The sequence below is a fragment of the Miniopterus schreibersii genome (genome assembly GCF_964146895.1).
Source record: "Miniopterus schreibersii genome assembly, chromosome: 1".
NCBI classification, from domain to species: domain Eukaryota; kingdom Metazoa; phylum Chordata; class Mammalia; order Chiroptera; family Miniopteridae; genus Miniopterus; species Miniopterus schreibersii.
In genome coordinates this window covers 146120570-146146727 of record NC_138101.1, presented here as the reverse complement: position 1 = coordinate 146146727, position 26158 = coordinate 146120570, and the positions used below count along the sequence as shown (strand labels likewise).

Here is a 26158-nt window from a genome sequence, read left to right as displayed (position 1 = left end):
GTGAAATTTAAAAATTGTAATTGCCGTTCCAATTCATGGATCCTCAAAGAAAGCAGAGAACATAGGATTTACAAAAGGTGCAGATTTGGGCAGATTTGAAGATTGATACTTTGTGAACTTTAAAACAGGAGCTGGAAATATAATGGTGGACAAAACAGTTGGTTCCTGCTCTCACAAAACTTAAAGTTTAGTGAGCAAGGTAAAATCAAACTAATAGCAAAGACTCGTTTGAGATGTGGTAGTTTCAGGAAGGCCTCAGTTTCCATCCTTCAGCCCTTGTAATTTGGATGGCTGCTGCTTTCACTCTCCACCTTGTTGACCCTGCTTTGCCTTATATCAGTGGTACATTAGCTCCAGAAAAGTGCTTGTTTGGGACAATGTTAAATTTCACTGCAGTTTTATGCGCTGCTACTGTTTATGTTTCTTATAAGCAATTTCATGCTCTGAATCCTGAAGGGAATTGTATCACCAGATTAAACAAGGTTGGCCTTGTACTTGAATTCTGAGTTGTTTAGGACTTCCTTCTGTGGCAAACTTCCAGAAAACAACTTTTTTTATTGTACAGGGTGGGGCAAAAGGAGGTTTACAGTTGTTCATATGGAAATAATACAATAATTATAAATAATAAAAGAATAAACTGTTTTGCATACTCACAACTGTAAACCTACTTTTGCTCCACCCTGTGCATATATGTGGAGCTGTGCTCACCTTTGGTATAGGCTTATTATATATGTTTGCTCAGACCATCTTTTCCTGCTGAATGCAGCCCAAAATTCATAGCAAATAAATCTAGATCAGAATACTGTTGGTTATGTGGTGGGGAGTAAGTACATTTAGCATGCTGACTTGCTCATTTCTTTTGTACAGTGGCAGTTTTGGCACAGATATAGTACAGAAACCACACTGGAACTCCGAGGACAAAGGTTATGTGTTTCACATGATCACTACTACAACAAAATGGTCTATGTCATTTTCTTTTTTTTTTAATAAACTAAACTCCATATTTTATTCCAATTTCCTAAGTTTTTCCATAATATCCTTTTTCTGTTCCAGAATCCCATCCAGGCTATCACGTTACATTTTTTAGTTGCCTTCTCTGCTTAAGCTCCTCTGGGCTGTAACATTTTCTCAGACTTTCTTTGCTTTTGATGGGAGAGAGAGAGAAACATCAATTGGCTGCCACTCGCACTCGGCCTGGGGCTGGGGATGGAGCCTGCAACTGCGGTACCTGCCCTTTACCAGAATCAAACATGAGACCCTTCAATCTGTGGGCCAACACTCTAACCACTGAGCCAAACTGGCTAGAGCTTTCTTCTCCTTAAAGAAGATCCTTTAACATTTTATGTAATACTGGTTTGTTCATGATGATCTCCTTTAGCTTTTTTCTGTCTGGGGAGTTCTTTATCTGTCCTTTGGTTCTAAATGATAGCTTTGCTGGGTAATCTTGGTTGTAGGTCCTTGCTTTTCATCACTTTGAATATTTTTTGCCACTCCCTTCTGGCCTGCAAAGTTTCTATTGAGAAATCAGCTGACAGTTTTATGAAAGCTCCCTTATAGGTAACTAACTGCTTTTCTCTTGCTACTTTTAAGATTCTCTCCTTGTCTTTAACCTTTGGCATTTTAATTATGATGTGTGTTGGTGTGGGCCTCTTTGGGTTCATCTTGTTTGGGACTGTCTGCACTTCCTGGACTTTTATATCTATTTCCTTCGCCAGCTTAAGAAAGTTTTCTGTCATTATTTTTCAAATAGGTTTTCAATTTCTTGCTCCCTCTCTTCTCCTTCTGGTATCCCCCATGATGCAAATGATACGCTTGAAGTTGTCCCAGAAGCTCCTTACACTATCCTCATTTTCCTGGATTCTTTTTTCTTTTTGGTGTTCTGATTGGGTGTTTTTGCTTCCTTATATTCCAAATCGCTGTTTTGATTCTCAGATTGATCTACTCTACTGTTGATTCCCTGTAAGTTATTCTTTATTTCAGTTAGTATATCCTTCATTTCTGACTGGTTCTTTTTTATGGTTTCCATGTTCTTTTCTATGCTACTGAAGTTCTCACTAAGTTCATTGAGCATCCTTATAACCAATGTTTTGAACTCCGCATATGGTAGATTGCTTGTCTCCACTTTGTTTAGTTCTTTCTCTGGAGTTTTCTGTTTTTTCATTTGGGACATGTTTTTTGTCTCCTCAGTTTGGCAGCCTCCCTGTGTTTGTTTCTATGTATTAGGTAGAATTGCTACAACTCCCAGGTTTGGTAGAGTGGCCTAATGTAGTAGGTGTCCTGTAGGGTCCTGTGGGAAGCTCACTGTTACACAAACTGTTTTTTTACTATTATGGAGAAGTATGTCTTTTTACTGACTTTGCTTTAATAAGAGTGTAGTAGGAAGAGGCAACAGTGTTTATTTTTCTCTCTCTAGAAGTTATTTAAAAAATACTTATAACTCTGTTTCAACAGTTAAGGGCAGAGAAGAAGAAGAGAAAAAAAAGTTCCCATAATCAAGGAAATTAGAGCCTCATCTTAGTGATTAATATACATTTAAAACAAACTTTATAAGATGTAGAAGTTGATGGAAATGATAACTCATTACATAAGGACTTCGGTTAAAATTTCTTGTTGATGGATTTTAGTGACCTTTTCCAGCCTTCTTATAGTAAATAAAAATTTTCTTCTGTCTATGTATCAAGAGAACCATTAGTTCAGAATATTACTTGCTTTATTTTAGCTCTGAATGGATCTTAAAGAAACTCAGTTAAAAATGTTTAACCTCAGAAATCAACTTTGTTTTTAATATAAAACGTAAAATGTGATGGTATAACGAGCAAATCAAATTATACATAATAATTTTTTTCAATCTAAAATAAAGTGATACATTAATTAGGAAAGTAAATTTTTATAGAATTTAATTTAATTTTCTCAAAAGTTTATTGTGAGTTTCATTACTTTACTGCAACCTCTCTTATCTAAATTCTTGGTTATTCCTGCCTGGCCGGGCATGGCTCAGCAGTTGAGCATCGACCTAGGATCCAGGAGATTGCAGTTCGGTTCCCAGTCAGGGCACATGCCTGGGTTGTAGGCTGGATCCCCAGTCAGGGGCATGCAGGAGGCAGCTAAGCAATGATGACTCTTTCATCATTGATGTTTCTATCTCTCTCTCTACCTCTCTCTTCCTCTCTCTGAAATCAATAAAGATATATATTTTTTTAAATTAAAATAAAAAATTCTTGGTTATTCCAATACCTGGAGAGAGTATAGATGGTATAAGCTGTCACAGTTAAATATTTCCATGAATTTCCTTTCGTGCTCTAAAATGCATACCCCCTTCTGATTGGGTTTTCCAAATTACACCTAGAAAGCCAGCTGAGTTAGAGAAAAGTAACTCACCTCCATTAAGCTCTATCATCAGAACACCAGGGTCAGAAGCAGGCACTTGAAACAGAGTTCAACAGGCTCAGGATGGCTTCAGACCAGGGTCTAGGACCTGGTAGCTTGCTAAGAATGGGCTCAGAGCATGACAGGAGGAGGAAAAGTTCAGGAGCTGGGGAGAAGGGGCAAAGCGAGAGTGATGTCTGGCAGGTTCCGTGACAGTTTGTCAGTTGTTTTGATCATTAGCTTACGAGAAAGAAAAACCCTGACTGAAATGGCCTACCTGCCCACCCTTTTTTTATAGGGGGCAGCTCATTTAGATATCAGGTGGCTGTCTAATATATTTTCTTTTTGGCAGTCTAATCTTAAGGTTCACATATTCCCATTTCTGAACTAGGGTGCTCTACAAAAGAAGAAATAATCATCTTCTGTCCATAAGCCTAACACATGAGAAATAACCCTCTCATCATCCCTCATGATCTCACCACAGCATTGAGACCCCAGTTAAGTGGCTTTAATAGAGAGCTATTCTACCTCTCAGAGCTCACATTCCATTGAAAGAGCTCCTACTCTTATGTCAGAGAAAGTAACAAATGCCTGGAAAATCCCAGGCCCTAAGGAAGCAAGATGAGAAAAGCCTCATTTCAAACAGCTTTCTTCTTCAGTTTTTAGCTCACAGAGATACATAGCTAGACTGTGCTCCTGAGTGATCATCATGGAACCAAATAGCTTTTATTAATAGTAATTTCTCTAGCTCAGTATATTTTCTTGAATATCTACCTAGCTCCTGCCTAGCTGTCTAGCCTTAATGTCCACAACTCTTCCTGCCGTGTTTGTGATTGCCCAAATATGCCATGCTTCTGTGGTTTGCACAGGTTGTCCCTTCTGCTGGGGATTACCCTCCCCCAAACCCAATCATGATCTCTTCATTAAACTCTGCTGTAACTGGCATCCAAATTTTACACTCCCCTATTTCTTATAGAAAATATTTTGCTGGCTCTATGCCAGACTTTCTCAACTTTAGCCCTATTGACATTTTGGGCTGGCAAAGTGTTTGGTGGGTGTAGGGGGAGGGGCTGTCCTATGAATTTTAGGGTGCTTAGCATCTGCTCACTAAACACCAGTAGCAACCCCCTATTTGTGACAATCAAAAATGCCTCCAGACACTGCCAAATATCTGCTGAGGGTGTGGGGGTAGGGCCTACCCCCAGTTGAGAACCACTGCTTTACACATTTCTATAGCATCCTAGATCTTTGTACATACGAGGAAATAATTATTTTACATTTTGATTGCATGTCCTCCCCTTCACTAAATTGTGAATTGCTGGGTAGTGCTATGTCTTGCTCACTTTGACAGTATGTGGCATTCATTGGATCAAATCTCTTGTCAAGTAAATGGCTATGAAATGCTGATGCTCACCTAGAAACTATGTCCCTAGGTTAAAAAATTAATTTGGTTTCATATCGAATAATTTTGTTGTTGGCTAAAATGATTAACAATGTTTAGTAAAGATTATTGTACTAAATCTTGGAGTCTGCACATTCTAGAGCCTCTAGCCCAGGCGGGAGAATACTGGCCTAGAAGACAAAAGCCTTGTCTCCCATCAGAGCAATGACTAACCTTGGCTAAGACGTGTAACTCCTCTGGGCATCATTTCTTCCATCTGTAAAATATGAATTCCTAAGACTCCCCTTCTACCTCTAAAGTTTGCGATTCCAAAAACAGCATAGCAAGAGGTTCCAAATTTTACAAAGGGGAATTTTAAATATTTATTTCACTATTTAAAAACAAAGTTGGGGAGAGGCAGTGGACAGTGATGTCTAAGAAACTACATATACCAGCTTTTACCATGTAGTAGGTAGGGGGGAAAAAGAGTTATAGACCAAAGTTGCTTTTCTTTACCAAGCTTCAATTTCATCATATATAAAATAGAGATGAAAACACCTACCTCATGGGATCATTGCGAGGATTAAATGAAATGATATGTGTGAAGTATTTAACAGTATCTGGCACATAATGAGAACCCAATAAATGATAATAGCTATTATTATTATTATTGTACTAACGTTAGTATAGCATATAGTTTACAAAAAAAGTTCTGCTCCCTCAAATTAACTTTCTGACTTAAAATATAACAAGAGATGTAAGTAGCTATTAATTTTCATGGACTCCAACAGAGCTGAGTATAAATTAAAAGTTCAATTTTCCATCTTACTAGACTCCACGGAAATTACAGAGAAGTCAGTTATCTTCTCTTTTATACTTCTTTTATGCAACACCTAGCAGATTTTTCTATAATAGCTTTTGTTACAGTGCATTATTTCTTTCATTGTGTTATAACTATTTGTTTTCATATCTCTTCCCCACTATCTGGCAGCTTCTTAGAGAAAAGGATTGTCTTGTTTATCTTTTTAACTACACGAGCCTACCACACTATCAAATTTTAATAAGTACCAGGTAAATGAGCAGATGAGTGAATGAATTAATGACTGGCCCATGCCCAGCAATGCATTGTACCTTCTCTCCCTCCCATCTTTTTTTTTTTAAAGAGTATGTTTATTAAATCTAGGGACAGTGAAACAAGGAAGGGTCTAGGATAGAAGAAGCAACAGGAGAGGCTAGTCGGAGTGGTTTTGTCTCTCTAGAAATGTTATAGGAAAGCAATGAGCCAAGGTGGGCTGCTGTCAGCTCACTGGGAAGTCAGAGAAAAGGAGGCCTTGGAGACAGGTTCAGGGGATAAGCCCAGGACAAGCTTCCACTGCCCATTGCTCCCCTGGTTGCAAGTCTCCTAGGGATTATCAAGAGTTTAGGTGAAAGAAAATTCACTTGAAAATGAGATTGGAGTGGGCATTCCCCAAGAAGGGTGCACCACCTTCTCTCTCCTGATTGCAGAATAGAGAAGCTGCTATTTTTGTGGCTTGAACTTATTCAAAAACAAAGAGAGAAGTTGGTACTTTATAGGCTGTCTTCTCAGCAGGGAAGCCAAGTGGTTGGGTATCTGCCTACCTCTATCCTGTCCCACCCACTGGCAGCCCCTCTGCCCTCCTTTTAGAGAGTCAGTGATGCTGACAGAGCCACACCTAGGGCCACATGCCTTCTTCATGACACTCCACAGGAGAAGGGAATATGCCCTGTAGGATCTGTTTGCCTGCTGAAAGCTAAGGGGGTAGGAAAGGGCCCATATTAAATACTGCCTTGATTTAGCTTTCATTCTCTGCTGTAACCTCTCAATGAGCATCAGGAAATGACAAATTGCCGGATTATCTCACTATGGGACTATCTGGGCCTAAAGCTAGGTCAGGCATTAAGTGGATAAATTTGATTTTCCACCTCACCTAATCTCATTTCCACTCTCACCAAAGGAGCTTCCACTTTTTTGTTTACTTGAAAGCTAAATTCAAACTGCCACAGCTGTCCCCCTGGACTCCTATCATTGCCACCTCAGATCGACCATCTCTCAAGAGCTACCACAGCTCAAAGGCTTGTACAGCTCTGCTGGCTGTGCTAAAATGAAACTGCTAGGCATCCAAGGGCAGGAGAGTACCAGTTAAATTCCTTAGACCAAGGTTACTTCCTCCTATTTTTAGAGGAGAATCAACACCAGGATCTTTCCTTCCTAATCCCATCTCTATATTTTCCCCCCAACTTTCAAACAGTATCTTTGGCCTTCACTGAGATCATGCTTGATCCTTAAGAATCTTTCTCTGGGGGCTCTGCTCACAAGCCTTTAATGACATCTTAGCACCTGTAGAATAAAATCTAAACTTCGTAACACAGTGCTCTACTCATGATGTGGCCACTTTCTCACTTCTTCCCACAACCGTGTACACTAATCACCAAATTATTCACCTTAAGTGCCATGTGGCAGCTCCCTTCAACCTCTGCTCTTATATTTTGTTGGGTTCCTGCTCTTGCCTTGGTGTATACGTTGGCTGTAATGTGTGAAATGCCTAGTATTGTGCCTGGAACATAGCTATTGCTTAAAAAATAGTAGGTGTCATTATTAATAACTTCTTGCATCACTTCTTTTTTAATTATTTATTTTTATTGATTTTAGAGAGGAAGGGAAAGAGAGGAACATAGATTTGTTGTTCCACTTATTTATGCATTCATTGGTTGATTCTTGTATGTGCCCTGACCCAGGATCAGACCCACAACCTTGTTATATCAGGATGACACTCTAACCAACTGAGCTACCCAGCCAGGGCTTGCTTTAATTCTTAAAAAAGAGAATGTGTCGCCCGAGTGGGTGTGGCTCCACCATCTCTAGGATGCTGCTCTTATTTACATGATCCAAAATGTCCCCATGTGGCCAGTTAAAAATTTATTACTATGAGAAAAAAAGGGAAAATTGCTTTAAGGACAATCACTAGTCTCTGATTCAGTATAACAACAAAAGTCCAGGCCTGCAGCATGAAATTAAAGGAATCAAAAAGTAGTCCCACCCGGCCGGCGTCGCTCAGCAGTTGAGCATCAACCTAAGATCCAGGAGATTGCGATTCAATTCTCCGTCAGGGCACATGCCCAGGTTGCGGGCTTGATCCCCAGTTGGGGACAAGCAGGAGGCAGCCAGCCAGTGATGACTCTCTCATCATTGATGTTTCTCTCTCTCTCCCTCTCCATTCTTCTCTCTGAAATCAATAAAGATATATGTTAAAAAAAAAAAAGCAGTCTCATTGTTTGTGAGCAATAAAAGAGTTTTCATACAGGCTTTTTGAATACAGAACAACTCCATAGTTTCTGCACAAGGACATGGAAAAACCCAGTCAGGGAGTAACACAGTACACATCACATATAAATGCAGTGGTACTGATGGCAGTCAATTTTTTTCAAACAAACTGGGCAATTTTTAGTATATTTAAGGGAAGTGCAGAGACACTGACTACAAAAGATGTGGCCACATTCTGAAAAGTAAATGTGTCGTCTACTCAATTCAATCTCCAAGTACCCATCCATACAAATTCGGCACTGGATATAACCAAGTAGTGTGCAACTTTAAGTTTCTTTTCCCAGGGCATTGTGGTAAGCACTGTTGGTCATATATACATCTCTGTCCCTCATCAACCCCTTCTTCTTTTTTTATTTTTTTAAAATATATCTTTATTGATTTCAGAGAGAGGAAGGGAGAGAGACAGAGAGATAGAAACATCAATGATGAGAGAGTCATTGATCGGCTGCAGCCCACAACCTGGGCATGTACCCTGACCGGGAATCGAATCCCGATCTCCTGGATCCTAGGTTGATGCTCAACGGCTGAGCCACGCCCGGATGGGCCAACCCCTTCTTTCCACGGTTCACCACACCGATGCAAGACTGTCCTTGGAATGACCTTTTGTTTCTCCTTGGCCTTCTCCTTTCCTCAGTAATCACAACAGAGTCATGGTAAGTTAGGTCAATTACTGCAGGTTCTAGAGAGTCAGAAGTGAGGTCAACCACTCATTACTTTCTCCCAGCTCTATCAGTTCTGCTTCCAAGACCATCTCAGGAATTGAGCCTCCTTCCCCAGCTGTACAAAATTCCAGAGCTTGTCTGGAATTCATGCCACCATAGCATGTACTAGCATTCATTGTGTTTTTTGGATCCAGTCTTCAGAGAAATAAGTGATCTGTGCCAAAGTTTACAATGAATGTTAAAGTCCTCAGTGTCTCACAGCTATTGGTCAGTCACTCCCTGACTTACAGAAGAATTTAGAGTCCAGATTTTCAGGTATATCTAAACACTGATTCTGGTTCCAGTCCTGTCTCCACCTCCACAACTACTGTGTTCCCACAGGATCTAGGGGTATGAATCTTCTGAGAGCCACTTATAAAACAGCTCAATCTGAGTTTTTAACTGAAAAATAAGAGAAAAATTAAGCTTTAGTAATATTTAAAATAAGATTGATGGTAGTATAAAATGTATAGATATATAGAGAAAAATGCATACCCCCAATTTTTTTGATAGTTTTGCTTTTAAACAAAGCTTAAGCTTTGTGTGCCTGCTCATTCTATGTCCTGATGGTAGGGGGAGAAGGAGAGCCCAACTGCACTTACAGGAAGAGAAGCACACAATCATAAACACCACGTAAGGGTCACAACTTCATTCAAGACACATGAGGAGGAATTCCAGGAAACACTTTTTTACAAAGTAAAAATGGAGAGACCAAAAAGTTCTATGCATATTCGAGTTTCTAATAGCAAATAAGAAATGAACTGTTTAGTTCACATAAAACTTCATCTTGCCCGGGAATCTCTTTCTAACAGAGGCAGCAAGTGGAGTTTTGAAGAGTTTTAGCCCAGATTCTGTTTTAGGAAAGAGGGGATAGAGTTTATCAAGCATTCATCACAGAGCAATTGGTTTGAGCCTACACTCTCTGTGAGTTTTGGGTATGTTACCTAGATGGTTAAAGTTCTCAAAACTTTATAAAAGTCCTATAAATTATTTTGTAATTTTAAACTAATGTATCATTAGTCATTAAGGAAATGTAAATAAAAGCCATAATGAGATACCATTTCACACCAACTAGGATGGCAATAATAAAAAAGATAAGTGTTGTCGAGGATATAGAAAAATTGGGACTCTCACACACTACTTGTGGGAATGTAAAATGGTGTAACAGCTTTGGAAACAGTTTGGCAGTTCCTTAAAAAGTTAAACACAGAGTTACCACTTGACCCAGAAATTCCACTCTTAGGTTTATACCAAAGAGAACTGAAAACTTAGCTTCACATGGAAAACTTGTACATAAATATTGACAACAGCATTATTCATAATAATGGAAAGTGGAAACAACCCAAATGCCCATTAACTGATAAACAGATAAGCAAAATGTGGCATATCCATACAATGGAGAATTATTCAGCACAAAAAGGAATAAAGTACTTGATGCATGCTATAGTATGGATGCCCTTTGAAAACTTCATATTAAGTGACAAGCCAATCACAAAGACCACTTACTGTATGCTTCCATTTATATGAAATGTCAATAAAAGGCAAATCCATGGGGAGAAACAGGAGTGACTGCTAATGGGTACAGGATTTATTTTGGGAGTAATGTAAATGTTCTAAAATTGAGGTGATAGGCCCTGGTTAGGTGACTCAGTTGGTTGGAGTGTCCTCCCATACACCAAAAGGTTTTGATCCCTAGTTGGGGGAGTGTGGGAGGCAACCGATCTATATTTCTCTCACACAGATGTTTCTCTCCCCACCTCCACCCCTCGCCTTCCTTTCTCTCTCTAAAAAAAATCAATAAAATGGAGATGATAGTTACACGACACTGTGAATATACTAAAACCCACTGGATTGTATACTTTAAATAGGTAAATTGTATGGTTTGTGAATTATATCTCAATGAGGCTTTTGCCAAAATAAACACATGAACTGTCATAGGGATGTTACACAAAACAGCTGACATGATCTGGATTGAGACACAAGACTTAGAATCTGGTTGAAGACTTGTGGAATTGGAAAGGAAAATGAGGTGAGCCCAGAAGAGAGTACAGGGCTCAGTGTTCCCCCAGATACACTGACCTACTTACCCAGGCAATACTTTTCTTGGCCCCATCCCCCTCCCCAGACACCTGCCTCTCACTGGATCACTACCCTTGTGGATGAAAAAGGGCTACGTAGTAAACCTGACAAGCTCAGGGAAGGCCTGAATGGCAGCCTTACATACTCAGAGACCTAAAGTAATCACATAGGATGGTCTGAAATTAAAACTTTTTAACTAAAAGCAGTTTGGGCAGGTAGTCATGTCCTAGGTTAGAATCTTCCCTGACAAAAGTCAATCTTTACCTTAATTAAGCTTATTGTCTTTTTGTGTCTACCATTACATACTTTTGGAATATCAGGGTAACTTCCCTTTTCCAGACCCCTCAAGGCACAAAGCATGAGGTGAGGACCACAAATCCTCTGTTATTGTGACTATGTTAATTGTTGACTGTTAACTATCCTATACCCACCTATGTAAAAGATGTGTTTATCATTTTACTTTTCATCCAATCCCAGAGGTTCCCACCACCCTCCCCTTTGCTTTCTCCTGCCTCCCTAATCTATCACCAGTGGATTTCATGTAACCCATTACGCCTTCTCTTTTGATTGTAATGTATAAAATAAGATGCAAAATTGCCATTCTCCAGAGCATTTTCTCAATCCGTGGAGATTTTGCTTCCCAGCAATTGTCAATAGTTTGGCTCAAATAAATTCACAAAAATTCTCTGTAGAATTTAATGTTTCTTTGGCTGACACCCTCAACTACATATTTGCCTTTTGCTCCTGGCGATGTTCTCTGGGAGGAGGCTGGGCAGCCTCCGGAAGCAGCGCCACCCCTCCCCCCCCAACCCCACTTATGCACCCAGCAAATCACCAATGACCGAGATATTTTGTTCTGTTCCTCTTTGCCCTGCTCGGGTAGCTACCCAGCGATGTGCCACTTTCCGGCTTCTCCCAGGCTCCCCGGTCAGATTCGGAAGGACCCTGAGCGAGCGGAACCTGGGTGCCGGGCTACCCTGGGCGGAGGAGGATGACCCGAGTCACAGGGCCAGGAAGAGCCAATAGGTAGAGAAGAAGCAGCAGGGGGAGAGGTGGCCCGGGAGGAGGTGCACACCTCCAACGTGCCCAGGCTGGTGGCCGGAGCCACCCAGAGAAAAAGATAGCTCAGATCACAAAGAGAGGAGTAGTGGCACGTATTCCCACCAGCCGCCTGGTGAAAGGCACTGGGGTTTTCCTTTTTGTCCCGCTCGCTTAGTTTCTCAACTGCCCAATCAGAATCCGAGCCCTAGTGTTCGTCACTGGTCTCTTGGCAAAAAATGCTGTTTCAGGCTAGAAAAAGGGACTTTCCCTGCTCTTAGTTTCTGGTTTATACAAAGCCTCATGTTTTCCGGGAAGGGCGGGGTTGCTGTGTTTGGCCCTTCCCCCACCCCCGCACCCTAATCATTATTAGATCAGCAAGTCCCCACTCAACACTAGTGGTTCTCAGTGAAGGCAGTATGTCTCTTAAAGAGAAAATTTGTAAATTAATAAGACTATTTTTGGTTGTTCCAATAATAGGGACACTACAGATATTTAGGGGCTGAGGGCCAGGAGTCCCAACACACACACACATACACACACACACACATAAAATGTATGAAAAATCTGTTTATAATCTGGGCTTTACAATCACATGTAAAAATATGTTTTATTTTTCAGTTATTTTAATTTATTCCTTGAATATTTATTGACTACTATGCCAGGTCCATACACACTGAATTTTCCAGGAATTCAACTACTAGGCAACTCAAAGGAAGATGTATTTTTGTTTGTTTTTCAAATTTTACCTACAGATTTTCACCACAGCCACAATATCATATCTGAATCTGAGCCATCAATATAATGCAACTTTCAGTCTTCAATGTCATGGTTTTGTTGACCAAAGAAGAGGTTTAGTTTAGGCTGTAATAAAAAACAAAAAGCATTTATTTGAACAAAGGATTGCAACCCAAGAGACACAGATTCGGGTAACAACTCAAACTGCACTGCGGAGTGAACGAAGAAAGGCAGGGTCCATAAAGGCAAAAACCACAAAATGCAAATAAAAGATTTTTCCCTGGCTAGGTTAACAGGGATTGGTTAATTCCAGTAGGCAAACGACAGAGGCAGAAACCCCAGGGGAGGGAGTAAAGTCCATATATGTCCATGTAACAGTTGTTCCAGGATGTTTATGGGTTGCTAACTTAAAAATAAAAGGCCTTTCATTGTGAAAGGCAACAAGTATTTATTTGAGATTTTAAAAAAGAAAAAAGAATAGGTAATTGGGAGGTGCTAATTCAGGTGTTATACCCAGGTTACACGAGGCTAATTCACACAGAGAGCTTGAGTAGTGACTCCCTATCCTAGACGTATAGTAAGTAAGGGTCTAATACACAAGTTAGTAGTCAAGAACCCTTCATTTTATAGATAAGGAAACCGAGGCCAGGGAAGGTCAAAAGATCTGAAAAAGGGTGAACTGTGACAGAGTCAGGATTAGAAGCTCCTGAAGATGCAATTAGGCCTTATGAATACTTTAATCAAAACCATTCCCAGAAATCCTGAGACTGCCAAAGGAGAGCTCTGCCTATAGACTCACCTTTGGAGAAACTGTCGGGAGGGAGGACCATCTTTTACCTAAAGCCCTTTAAGGAAAGGAATTCCACCATAGTAGTTTTTGTTGTTGGTAGTGGTGGTGGTTTGGTTTTGTTTGGGGTTTTTTTTCCACCTGCTAAGCACCAAGAAGTTTTCCCTTGTATCTCTCCTTGCTGTGCTTTTAGGTAATGTTATGTTCTAGTGAGCTGTGAAAATGAAGAACCACTGCAAGTAAAAGCAGTTACGTAGAGCTTTACATTTTACAGTGCCATCCTTATCACCTTCCCCTTGTCAGAACATCCCTGGAACAGTGCCTGGCACAGAAAAGAATTCCACATTTATTGAACAAATGATTAAGTGAATAAATGAATAAACTTTATGATGTAGGAATAATTATCCCATTTTATGAATATGGTGATGAAGAGTCACGCCAGAAATACGACTTTTCCCATTCCTTTTGTGGAATTGGACTTCAAACCCAGGTCTGAGTTCAGTGGCATTCACACTTTAATGCTAGCCCCTTAGAAACTTGGCACTTTTAATGGAAGTTTGGGATGGCCTGTGTTGTGGGCTCAGCAGATGTTTTTATCAGAGGATGTTAACAAGAAACTCACAGTAGTAAACTGATGCCCCACCAAACTCTAGGAGCCCATCACCAGCTTTTTCAGATTTTGCTGCCAACAACCAGGACCTGCACATTATCCCTAGACTTGCAGATTACCCTCGGGTACTGAAGTGTGCTGGAAGTACCTGGGAGTTTCATGCTTCACCCCACTTCACACTCCTGACAGGAAAACCCAGCTCCTTTGCTTCCAAGCAGAACAGACTCCGAGGTTTGTTCTTTGTCCTAGAGCTCACCATGGGCACAGGCTGGGTGTGGGACTTCTGAAATCACATCCTCACTTGGCTTCTTCCCATTCTGTACCCTTCATCCCCCACTCCCTTACTGGTTTCTCCGGGAAGCCCTTTCTCAATAAGTCACTTGCATGTGAATCCTTGGTCACGACCTGCTTCTGAGACGCTCACTGACTCTTCAGGTTATGAATAAGGGACACGCAGTTGCAGACAGCTACAGACACCTAGGAAACCGCTTTGGATAGCTCTGTGGCATCCTGTGCCAGAAAGAGCCTCTCTCTTTCCGCTGTGTGGAAACAGTAAAAACAGGAAGTGGTCTACGGGGGAAGGGAAGCCTGCACATCACTGTGAACTTTCAGTTGGGCCTGTGTGCTCTGGCAATATAAAATCTCTTCAGTTTCAGTTTTTAATCATCTATGTTGTGAAGGACCAAAGAAGACAAATAAATGTGCATCCAACTAATGAGAGAAGTTATACGGAATCCAGTGCATAGTAAGTGCATAATACATGATTAAACTGTTATTTTTAATTATATTTACTAGGTTTTCTTTTTCTATCAGCCCTTCTGTAGCTCTCCAAAGTATCAGAATAGTTTTAATGCATAAAGTTTTCAGTCAAGGTACTCACAGATACTTTATTTTAAGACATCTAGGACCCAAATGTTAATCTTCAGTTTTTTCCCTAAAAGCTTAGAGTCGAAGGAGAGATAAGGCTAATTGTTGCCCCTAAAATCTTAATGGCTACATCACAAACTAAATATTTATTTTATTAAAGAAAAACCTTGACTTTTACTCAAGAATTTATAATATATAAAAGACAAGTAAAAACAACATCCCAAAGATATTGGGAGAGTGGTTGTTGACAAAAACTAGAAAAAACATTTGCCAGTTCTTTGTATTGTTTCCATTTATGACATGTTTTCATTAGGGATGGTGAAAAAATGATATATAAAAAGTATTATTTTAAAGTATTTTAAATATACATGATAATAACAATAGCCGCTTTTAAATATAGAATAAATAAAAATCTAAAGAGCTAAACACACCCAAATGAACACTAGTAAGTGATCATCTCTGGGTAGAGGGATTAACAAATTTTCTTTTCTGCCTATATAAGCTTCCTATTTTAAAAAGTAGTGAACATTTACTCAAAAACTAAAAGTTGTAACACTTCAAAGCATATAGAAGTATGTAGAATAATATTGTTAATAGTTTCCTTTTGTCTTTGTCCTGCCACCTTAGCCCTGTGCCTAGGTAAACATTGTTAAGAGGTTTTCTGTATTTGTGGACTTTTTCCTGTGGGATTATCTGCTAAGGGAGGTTGTGGAGGAAGGGGGAGTAAAAAGGCTAATATCGTTTGTTTAAAAATATATTAAAATGGGATCAAAAGTAGCACCTCAGCTTGGAGTGCCAGAGATAGGCAAATGCTGATGCTCTGAAGGGGGGATGAGCGGGATGTCTGCCACCGTTGCCAAGATCTGAGTACCAGTCTTAAGTAATACTACACACAAACCACTAAGTTACAGTCACAGTCTCATCTCTTGGTATTTTCCTTGTAGGTCCTTGGGTCAACAGAACAGTTTTAGGTTAAAACTGCTGAATTCTAACTCACATTTCTGCTTTTTCTTGGACTCTCTCTTCCAGATGTATTTTCTCCCCTTTACCTTGGTGAATTGCCTAAAGCCATGGCTCCCACCTTACAGCTTTTTATCATTGTCACTTCCTATTGTCATTCAAAGTATGGAGCCCTCTCAGGCTATCACTACAGGTCTAGAACCTGCATCAAATCAAATGCTGTCTTTCTCTGGTTTCTTGGACCTTTCTAAATTCCTTAAAAGGGGAATTATAAGGAAATGCAAGGAGAGCTATTTAATAAAGATTATATTTGAAAAATAGTCATAACATAAAATTGAGAGTGATGGGTACACACTGAGAAAATCCAGTGGGGTCCAAAATGTGGTAATCTCTGTCATAGGAGATTGCAGAAGTTTATGATGTTTTTCTTTATTTTCATTATTTGATGATGAGGACAATTTATTTTTATTTTTATTTTTATTTATTTTTTATTTTTAAATATATCTTTATTGATTTCAGAGAGAGGAAAGGAGAGGGAGAGAGAGAGGTAGAAACATCAATGATGAGAGAGTCATTGATCGAGCCCGCAACCGGGGCATGTGCCCTGACGGGGAATCGAACCCCGATCGCCTGGATCCCAGGTCGACGCTCAACCGCTGAGCCACGCCCGGCCAGGCAATGAGGACAATTTTAAAACAATTCTACAATAAATTTTCTAAAAGGAAAGGTTTATATATTAATTAGCCAAATAATTCTTCAAATAATCAATTTGCTTCAAGCTGAGAGACAGCTTCCTTCGGCCCTTTCACCAACATAGTTTGGGGTGAGACTGGCCCTCCACCTGGGAGAGTAGGAGAGTCCTGTGGTTCCCAGCCTCCTTCCACTTGGCCAGGCCCTGGTAGGTGATGGTTGACTCAGCTGCCACATTCCTCAGTATTTAGAAGGGCATAACATGGGCCACACTGTTGGCCATGGTGAGCAGCAGCAGGGAAGTACCTCTGCTTAAGATATGAGCCTGTACTGTTTCACCATCTACTCCTCCACTCCCAGCTCTCCCCCAAATCCTTCCCCCACCACACACACACTCATATGGGATTTCACGAAAATGCCAGTTCATACTCAGCCAAATGGCTTTTAGCAAATTAATTTCCCAACAGACTAGTCAGCTTCCTCTTTTTTATTCACCCTTCTTCAATATCTTGAATAACCACTAACAACAATTCAGGGCATGACTTTACAGACCTGCTTTTGTGCATGATAAAATATATAATGCATGTGCTTTATATAGTTTGGGCTTTTTCATGACTTATATTTTCTAGAAATTACTTTTTTGTTTCCACAGTGTAGCATGGTTATTCTATGTCAGTATGTGTGAGGTCTAACTTTATTATTGACATTGAGACTTTTGTTTAATTTGCATTGCACATTTAAATTTAATGAGCATAGTTAAGCTCCAGTACTCCTCCTCTTTGACTAGTCTCTAGTTCTGAAGTGGGGAACTAAGGCGTGCTCTGGAGGAGCATTACATGGGACCATCAGCCGGCAAACAAGATTTCACAAAATAGTTGTGTTCAATGACATGGAATAGAAAGTCCTTTATTATTTAACCCAGTGGATCCCAACCTTTGCTACACATTAAAACTATCTAGAGATAAAAACAAACAAACAAACAATACTGTGAAAACTGATGTCCACACAAAAGCCTGCACATATTTGTATCAGCTTTACTCATAACCGCCAACATTTGGAACCATTATATTCTTCATTAGTTGAACAGATAGACTATGGTACACCCACATAATGGCATATTACTTAACACTAAAAAGAAATGCGCTCTCAAGTCATGAAAAGACATGAATGAACCATAAATGCTTATTACTAAATGAAAGAAGCCAATCTGAAAAGGCTAAAAACTGTATGAGTTCAACTATATGACATTCTGGATATGGCAAAACTATGAGGAGGGTAACAAGATCAGTGGTTGCCACGGGTTGGGGTAGGGGTAGGAGGAATGAATGTTGGGAGCACAGAGTATGTTTAGGGCTGTGAAATACTCTGTATAATACCATAATGAGGGACATATGTCATTATACATTTGTCCAAACCCATAAAACATACAACACACCAAGAGTGAACCATAATGTAAACTATGACTTTAGTGATAAGGATGTGTCAATGTAGGTTTATCGGTTGTAACAAATGTACCACTCTGGTTGGGGATGTTGATAATGGGGGAGGCTATGGTTGGTGAGGGTAGGGACTATATGGGAAATCTCTGTACCTTCCTCTCGATTTTGCTGTGAACCTAAAACTGCTCTAAAAACTTAAGGTCTTAATTTTAAAAATATAATAATACTATTGTTTGGCTGGGCTCCATACTTAGAGACTGTGGTGTAGTTGGTCTGGATTGAAACCTAGAAAGCTGGGGTTTTTTTAAATAGACTTTATTTTTTAGAGCTGTTATGTTTTAATAAGTTCCATAGGTGATTCAAAAGTGCACCCAGGGTGAATAGTTAAGGGTCTAAGTCACTCGTCAATCTTTTCAGCTAAGTTCCTACAAATCTTCCCCAGCTGCTCTTGCTCTGCTGTTTGGAACTACTCACACCTGTCACACCTCTTTACATCTCATAATTTGCCTCCCTCCCTGAAAACCCCAGGCCCCACTCACCAAAGAGAACCTCTCCCCACCAAGTCGCAGCTCAAGCAAGTGACTTCCCTAACACCTACCTAGTTGTTTGTTGTTTCCCAAACATGCTTTACCTAGTTCTCTGGACTTCCCTGTGCTACACTCTATCAGAATGCGTTAATTGTTTGAGTGCATGTCTGCCTATCCATTACACTGAGCAATTTGAGAGCAGTGTTGTGTTCTATTTGTCCTGTCAGTACCTAGCACTAGCTAACTGAAATTCTTGGTCAAAGAAACAAATGTGCCAAGCAGGTCATCATGTATAAACTATGCTTTGAAATTTAAAAATCTAGTATTTTTCATTCAAAGTATATCTACTACCTGCTAAAATATGAAATTCTCCAGATACCCTTGCTCCCTTTGAGTCTATATATTCATGTCTTGGCCCAGGAAACAGAACTCTGGCTAAAAGATGGAAGCCTGGTCTTCAGCAGACAGCTGTGTCACCCTGACAAAGTCATTTAATTTCTCTGGGATCCTGTTCCTCTGGATCTGTAAACTGTAAATCACTAAGGCCCCTTCCACTGTGAACCAAACCCTATATACCAGGGGTTTACACTCTTCTTCAAGTGATACTTGAAGACTGTTTCCCTGTTTGAAAACAAAAGGGTAAGAGAGGAAAAACTGATGAATATTATATTCTATTGAGATCCTCCCTTAAGACCTCCCCTAAACTCTCATCATTTAAAAACCTTCAAAATAGAGGTCCCAGTGCGTGGGCCTTTCTCTTCTCCTTGCCCCTCTCCTGCCCCCACAGGCACGCATCTCCTACTTATCTAAGGAAACCCACGAGACTTGCAACCAGGGCAGCAATGGGCAGGGACAGTTCCTCCCGGGCAAACCCCCTGAACCTGTCTCCAAGGCCCCCTTTTCTCTGACTTCTTAGCCAAAGCAGACCAGCCTAGGCTTATTTCCCCAGCCCTTTCTTGTTTCACTGTCCCCAGCTTTAATAAACAGCCTCTAAAAATAAAAAAATAAAATAAAAAAATTAAAGGGTAAGAGAGGGAGAGATGTATAAGAAACTGGACACAGCAAGTTTCACCATTGTTTATTTAGTGAACCAAGGATATCAACATAGTTATAACACAGATTAATAGGAAAATCTGAATTTTATATAAAAATTATGTAATTTTTTATGATGTTAATATTGGACATAAGAATTCTATTCTCCCTACCCCTATGCAGCCAGTAACCCCCTGCCCAGATACGTCAATAGTGGCCAAAGTGAAATTATAAAGATGACATTTTTGTTAATGTAAATATTGTTTTTTAAAGCACAATAGCATATATGCATTAACAAGAAAGCAAGCAGAATTTGCAATCAATCCAATCCAAATGAGGAATCTTCAAACCTGAGGGGACAGAAAAAGTCTTGTTAGAAAATATACTTATTTTATTTGGATTACAGACTGTACCACCCAACTTGTCTAACTTCTTCTGTGTATATCACGATTTGTAAAAGTAGTAGCTGCAGACAATTTTCCAGACCCATTACAAAGAGCATTTCCCATTAGTTTATCCCATTGATTCTCCCACAACCTAAGAGAAAAGAATGCTGGTATTAGAGTTCAGATTCTGGCTCTACCTTTTAGTTACTGTGTGACTCTGGGCAGGTCACCCAGCTTCTCTGATGCTCTCTTGAATTAATTTCCCTGTCCTAAAATATAACAGGAGATGTGAAGAGGTTTTCTACCTGTGAACTCCATCCAAAGAGACAGAGAAGTCCAATTCCTCCCTCTTTCATGCTGCTAGAACTCCTTGTAGATACATCCATTTTAGTATCTTTACAATGCATTATAACAGTGTTTCTGTTTCTCTCCTCTATTGGACTGGGAGCCTCCAGAAGGCAAACCCAGTGCTCACATGCTAAGGCTCAACAAGAGATTAAAGGAATGGGACTTCTTTAGAACCATGCTACTCCTCTCTTCTGACTAATAAAGCAACTGCTATGCAACAGAAGAGAATGGTTCATTTCTGAAGGCCCGGAGATGCCCCATGTGGAAATGGCAGAAGAGCGAGCAAAGCCTTGCAGGTAGTGTGGGTAACCAGCTGCCTCTATGCTGTACACCAGCAGCTCCTCTGACTTCCTTTAGGGGGCCAGTGATGCTGGCAGAGCCACAACTGGGGCCACACACCTTCCACATGCCACTCCACAGGAAAAGGGAATGTGACCCTGCAGGATTCTTCTCCGCCTGCTGAACTGCTGCCCTGATTAATGTCCTCCATATACTGAGGATGTCATATTACAGCTGTTTGGAAAGTCTTCAGAATAATGAAACAAACAAACAAAACGTTTCTTTTAAGTTAAAAACCTACCTCCATGATGCTGCCAGTTAGTTGTATCGATCTATGAAAAAGAAAATGGGGGAAGAAAAAGGGAAACGATAAGTTTTATTTTTAAAATACTATGTATTAACAAATGTCTGGCAGAATAGCCTGCTGTCCCTAACCATGAGTACCTGGGTTAGAACTACCTAGCAGGACCCAAACCTGCCTACTAGCCTAGAACCCAACCCAGTCAGTGCTGGAGGAGTCCAGGATTGTAGGGTGCCAGCAGAGCAAGGCTTACAAAGGCCTGCGCCTCCCTGAGACTCTTGTTGGTTCGAAGTATCCATGAGGTTGTCAGGAAAGCCTGAGAAAGCCAGCAGGTAAGACGTTGGGAATGAGTGTGCATTTGTGCAAGTGCTATTGCTGCTCCCTGCTCTTGCCTCAGGAAAACGACCATCTCCGGGACCATGCTGTGCAGAGATCTCTCAGAAGGTGCCACTTATCAGAGCTCTAATAACATTCCCTAACAATCCCAGTACACATATTTTTAAAAATATCAAAGCAGCTTTATGCTGTGGCTATACTCAGATACAACTGCCAGCAGTTAAGGAAAGAACTTGAAAACTTACCCCACTTAACTTTCTTGGGCTCAGGGAGAGTAACGTGAGTCACAGAGCAGCTGTATTCATCTCCTGCGCTGGGAGTGAAATTTGCGTGCACCAGAAGATAGAAAGACCAGTCCTTACTGAAAGACAGGTCTGACTTCTCCGCAGACATCTCTTTTCCATTCTTCAGCAAACGAATATCAATCTCAGGTGGATGGAACCCAGACACATAGCAGTTTAGGAAATTTGGCTTTCCATTCTCTGCTGGATGGCGTGAGTAAACCTGAATCTTTGGAGAACCTGAGGAACATCAGGGAAAGATAAATGAGCAATGCACAGTATATCACTTGGGACAACCTTGGTCTAAAGCTAGATTGGGCACCAAGTGTTTAAATTTGATTGTCCACTTCCAGTTCCAGTTCCTCTCTGGTCAAATAAGCTTTCACTTTTCCAAAAGGCTACCTCCATTTTGAGGGATAAACCATGACCTGGTATCTTTCTCACATAATTCCCCTACACATGCCTTTTTGGCTTTTTCTGGCAGATTTCTAGTAGTATCTTCTGCTGTCACTGGAGATTGTGACAAATCTTTAAGAACCTTTCTGCGGAGTCTCTCGAGAGGTATTTTTTTGTAGATATGAAAATGAATATTTAATCAAAATGAGAAAATAAATCATAAGAAATAGTGATTTTTAAAAGCTGGCACATCTGGAAAAGCCGATCACAAAATACAGAAAGGGTAATACAATATTTTTATCAGTATGCTGCCTAATAGCCCTCTATAGCATTTTCCTACATTTTTTACTGTATTGTCTTTGATCACTTCTTTATCTAGCAATGATTTTGATGGCTTCTCGGCACCCACAGAATTCCTTAACACATCACTCAAAAAAGTCTACATGATTTGGCCCTAACCTACTTTTCAAATTTCATTTTTCTCTTCACACACCCTCCTACTAGCCACATCAAAAAACTCATGTTATTGTATCCTGTTTCAGCCCCATCAATTTTTTTCTTTGTTTACATATTTCCTTTTTGGTTCCTGCTCCTGCCTAGACCGACACCCATCTGACTTCTCAGTGTGCAGTATCTAGTAAAGGGTCTGGCACACAGCAGTTGCTCTGTAAGTGGCAGATGTTATCATTACTAGTTGCTCAGGTTCCTAAGAGAGTCAACTCAAAGTACGTTCCTACAAAACACAACCTCTTCATCCTGCCTAGAGTTTATACACCAAACCCCTGCTTTTGTACCTGATTTCATGAGCTACAAGGTTTAAATGCCAACAGAAGCTGGCAAATAGCTTAAATGTGTGAGTCTGGCTGGGTCAAAACAATAGGAAAGGGTGAGGACTCTGGCAAATGGGAGAGAACATACTCTCCATTATGACCAAGTACAGTAATGCATGAGAATGGGATGATTGAAATGATTCCTATAACTAGCTGGGTTCAGAATCCATTGTATAAGGCTACAGAACAGCCGTTTCCAAAGGGGATGCATGACTAGACCATCCTTGGGGGTGCAGAAAGAAAATATAAACTCTATTTCTATATTTTTCATCCAAAATGAAGAGAAGTGTTACTGCTACTCAGTATACAGACTGACACTAATGCATGTGTGTAATTCACTTTAAAATACATACAGCCCTGGCCAGTGTGGCTCAGTTGGTTGGGCATCATCCTCTGCACTGAGTGGTAGCCCATTCAATTCCCCATCAGGACACATGCCCGGGTTTCAGGCTTGACCCCTGGTAGGGGGAATGCAGGAGGCAGTTGATTGATGTTTCACTCTCACACTGATGTTTCTCTCTCCCTTCCTCTCTCTCTAAAAAAAAGTCAATAAAAATATTTTTTAAAAATAAAAATAAAATAGGTATACATTCAGGGTTCATGATTACTACAGGGCAGCTGCTCCTCCAGGTCCAGAAGGTGGTGGGGAAAAGGAGAAGTACCAGACCACTCTGGCCACATGCATCTGTGTAGAAACACTCTATCATCAAAGGAAAGGTCGCCAGGAAAGGAAATATCAAAAGTCCACAAAAGCTGGACCGAGGATCCCAATGAAGCCTTAATTTCTTTCCCCCATAAAGTTAAAAGTGAAGATAAATCAGAATGCTCTTTGTATTTGAGCTTCTAATAATTAGAATATAGTAAATGCCACAGGAGTAAGAGCAAGGTTCATCTGGCCTGGAATTCTCACTTTGAGGGAACCAGGTAGGGTTTTGCAAAAGCATCGTGAAAAATCTCTTCTAAGAGGACCAGTATCAGTGAGGCCTAGGTTTTAATTTGGACCCAGCCCCTTACTGGCTCTGTGACTTTGGGAGAGTTATTTTAGCTTCCAAAGCTTACCTGAAAAAATAATTTATGTCCACATGAAACAAACAAACCCACACATGGGATAGAGCAGAAAACTGACCCCCAGAGGCAATCACCATTACCTATTTCTTGGGTCTCTTCCAGAAATGATCTATGCAGGGCATGTATTACTTTAGAAATTTTAAAATTAAGATTTTTAAAAAATGCTAGCTTGTTATTTTTCAAAAAGGCTTCTACAGTCAGCAAATATCAATAATAGTGATGACAGCCCCGCCTGTGTGGCTCAGAGGTTGAGCATCTACTTATGAACCAGGAGATTGCAGTTGGATTCCTGGTCAGGGCATGTGCCTGGGTTGTGGGCTCCATCCCCAGTAGGGGAGGGCAGGAGGCAGCCAATCAATTACTCTCATCATTGACGTTTCCATCTCTCCCTCTCTCTGAAATCAATAAAAACATCTTTTTTTTAAAAAATACTGATGATAGACATCATGCTTTACTTTGTAAACAAATTATAAATTAAATACCTTCTTCTCATGATCAAAAGACCATGCTTCACAGAGGGTTTTATGAGGGGGAAAATAGGAGAGTCTTGTATATTACAGGGTATTTGGGACATGCTCAATGTCCCTGGTGTCCTCAACCGACAGCCTGGGTAATCACTCTGATTACCCTTATCACTGGTTTTACAACCTCTCTGACTGATTAACCTTGGCTTTTTCAAAACTGAAAGTAGAGGCTGAGTTCATCTTGGAAAGAACCTGGCAAGGAGCCAAAAATGGCAACAGGGGCCCCACAGCCTCCCAGCTTGTTCCAGGCAATCTCATACCCAACGGAGGAGGTACGGATTACATACGGCCCAAAGGTTTACACCTCAGCATTACGCTCTAGTCAGGAGCCATTGTCGGCCATTTATTCCCTGTGTGATTAAATTGCTTAAACTCTTGGTGCGTCGGTTTCCTCATCTGTGAAATGCTGATAATAACCTTCATATTTACATTGTAGGCCCATTTAAGACTTAAAATGACATGAAGCACACAGCGTCCCCCGCACACTGTGAGTTGTCAAAAACAGGGTAGCTCTTACAATTATTAAAAGCGCCACAGTGGCCCAGCCAGGCGTGGCTCAGCGGTTGAGCATCAACCTAGAATCCAGGCGATCCGGGTTCGATTCCCGGTCAGGGCACATGCCCGGGTTGCGGGCTCGAGGCAGCAGATCAATGACTCTCATCATTGATGTTTCTCTCTCTCTCCTTTCCTCTCTCTGAAATCAATAAAGATATATTTTTAAAAAAGAGAGAGAGAGAGAGAAAGCGGCATAGTGTAATGGGAACAAGTGACTTAATGATATGAAAGCGGGGGCCCTGTAACACCCCAAAGCATTCTACAGACGTCGCGCGCAGACGCCCAAGGTTTGATTCCATACGTATGGAGAAGTGCGAAAGGACAGGTGAACCTGGCAGGCACTGGGAGGAAGCCCGAAGCCCAGAGGTGCCCAGATTCACCCCCGCCGGGCTTCCCCCGACGCCCCAACGCGTCTCCACCCACTCGCAGTCCGCAGCTCGGAGGGGCTGGGGAACCGCCTCCCAGCCCCTCCCCTGCAGCTGCGCCCGGGAGCCAGAGGTCCCGCGAAAGAGCGGAAGAGAAACCCTTTCTCACCCAGGTTGTTCAGAAGCTTATCAACACCCCGAAACTTTGTCCCGACCTCCCCAGCCCGGGGGTGCCAGCCGTCTCCCCCAGCTCCCGCTCTCGGAGAAAGAAAGGAAAAGCTTGAGTCCTGGGCTCGCACCGCCCCCCCCCCCCCGCCGTCCCCTGGGCGGGAAAGAGCACTTGGAGAACCAGGGTGTTAGAGAGAGAGTCCCGAGAAAGCGGGTAGGGGACCCGGAGAGGAAGGGCGAGAGGAGGAGAAACGGGGAGGAAGGGGCACTCACGCGGTTCAGCGTCCAGGCCAGACAGACAGAGCAGCGCCAGCGCGACCAGGGCCACGGGGAGAGCCATCGCTACCACTGCGGACGCGACGACGACTGCGCCCGTGGGCCGCGCGTCTGGCTTATATGCCGCTCGGGCGCCGCCAATCAGAACCCTGCCCGTCACCAGTTTCCTAGCCGGCGGTGCTGAACCGGGTTAGGAAAGGAAATTTTCAGTTTCATTTTCCTATAAGGCCTCGTGATGTATTAGAAGGCGTGGACTGGAGAGTTCGCTTTCTGTAAAAGGGCGCCCTCTGATCTCGGGCGCGGCGGAGGGGCTGGGGCGTTGGATGCTGGCGTTTGAACTTCAGTCAGGACGCACCTTTGTCCGGCGCCCTGGCTTTCCCAACCAGTCCCAGATCACGAGTCACTTGCTTACGGTGCCCGAAACCAGTTAGGAGCCTAGAACTTGCGGTTTTCATTTGGGAAAAAATAAATAAAATGAAAGCCCAGA

General features: G+C 41.4%; 1 protein-coding gene and 2 pseudogenes across 3 annotated transcripts; 1 reads left to right on the top strand and 2 right to left on the bottom strand.

Moving 5' to 3' along the window:
- The first annotated feature begins 142 nt into the window (after window positions 1-142).
- Window positions 143-1087, top strand: LOC308550838 (DNA damage-regulated autophagy modulator protein 2 pseudogene; annotated as a pseudogene). Its single transcript has 3 exons — window positions 143-157; window positions 249-559; window positions 683-1087. The product of its transcript is annotated as a DNA damage-regulated autophagy modulator protein 2 pseudogene (transcript).
- Window positions 1088-8149: 7062 nt separating this feature from the next.
- Window positions 8150-8928, bottom strand: LOC308550785 (E3 ubiquitin-protein ligase RNF4 pseudogene; annotated as a pseudogene). The gene is made up of 2 exons: window positions 8663-8928; window positions 8150-8434 (listed from the first exon to the last, which is right to left on the bottom strand). The product of its transcript is annotated as an E3 ubiquitin-protein ligase RNF4 pseudogene (transcript).
- A 10661-nt stretch (window positions 8929-19589) lies between these two features.
- Window positions 19590-25885, bottom strand: B2M (beta-2-microglobulin). The gene is made up of 4 exons (XM_081132831.1): window positions 25669-25885; window positions 21454-21729; window positions 20873-20903; window positions 19590-19908 (listed from the first exon to the last, which is right to left on the bottom strand). The coding sequence occupies exons 1-3, from the start codon at window positions 25733-25735 to the stop codon at window positions 20890-20892; spliced, it is 357 nt and encodes a 118-aa protein (XP_080988957.1). The 5' UTR covers window positions 25736-25885; the 3' UTR covers window positions 19590-19908; window positions 20873-20889.
- Window positions 25886-26158: the final 273 nt, after the last annotated feature.

Excerpts from the sequence above, each read along its gene's own strand:
- B2M (XM_081132831.1), bottom strand. The coding sequence starts at position 25,735 with ATGGCTCTCCCCGTGGCCCTGGTCGCGCTGGCGCTGCTCTGTCTGTCT. Across the intron at positions 21,730-25,668 it reads TGGCCTGGACGCTGAACCGC|GTTCTCCAAAGATTCAGGTT; the intron begins GTGAGTGCCCCT and ends GATGTTCCTCAG.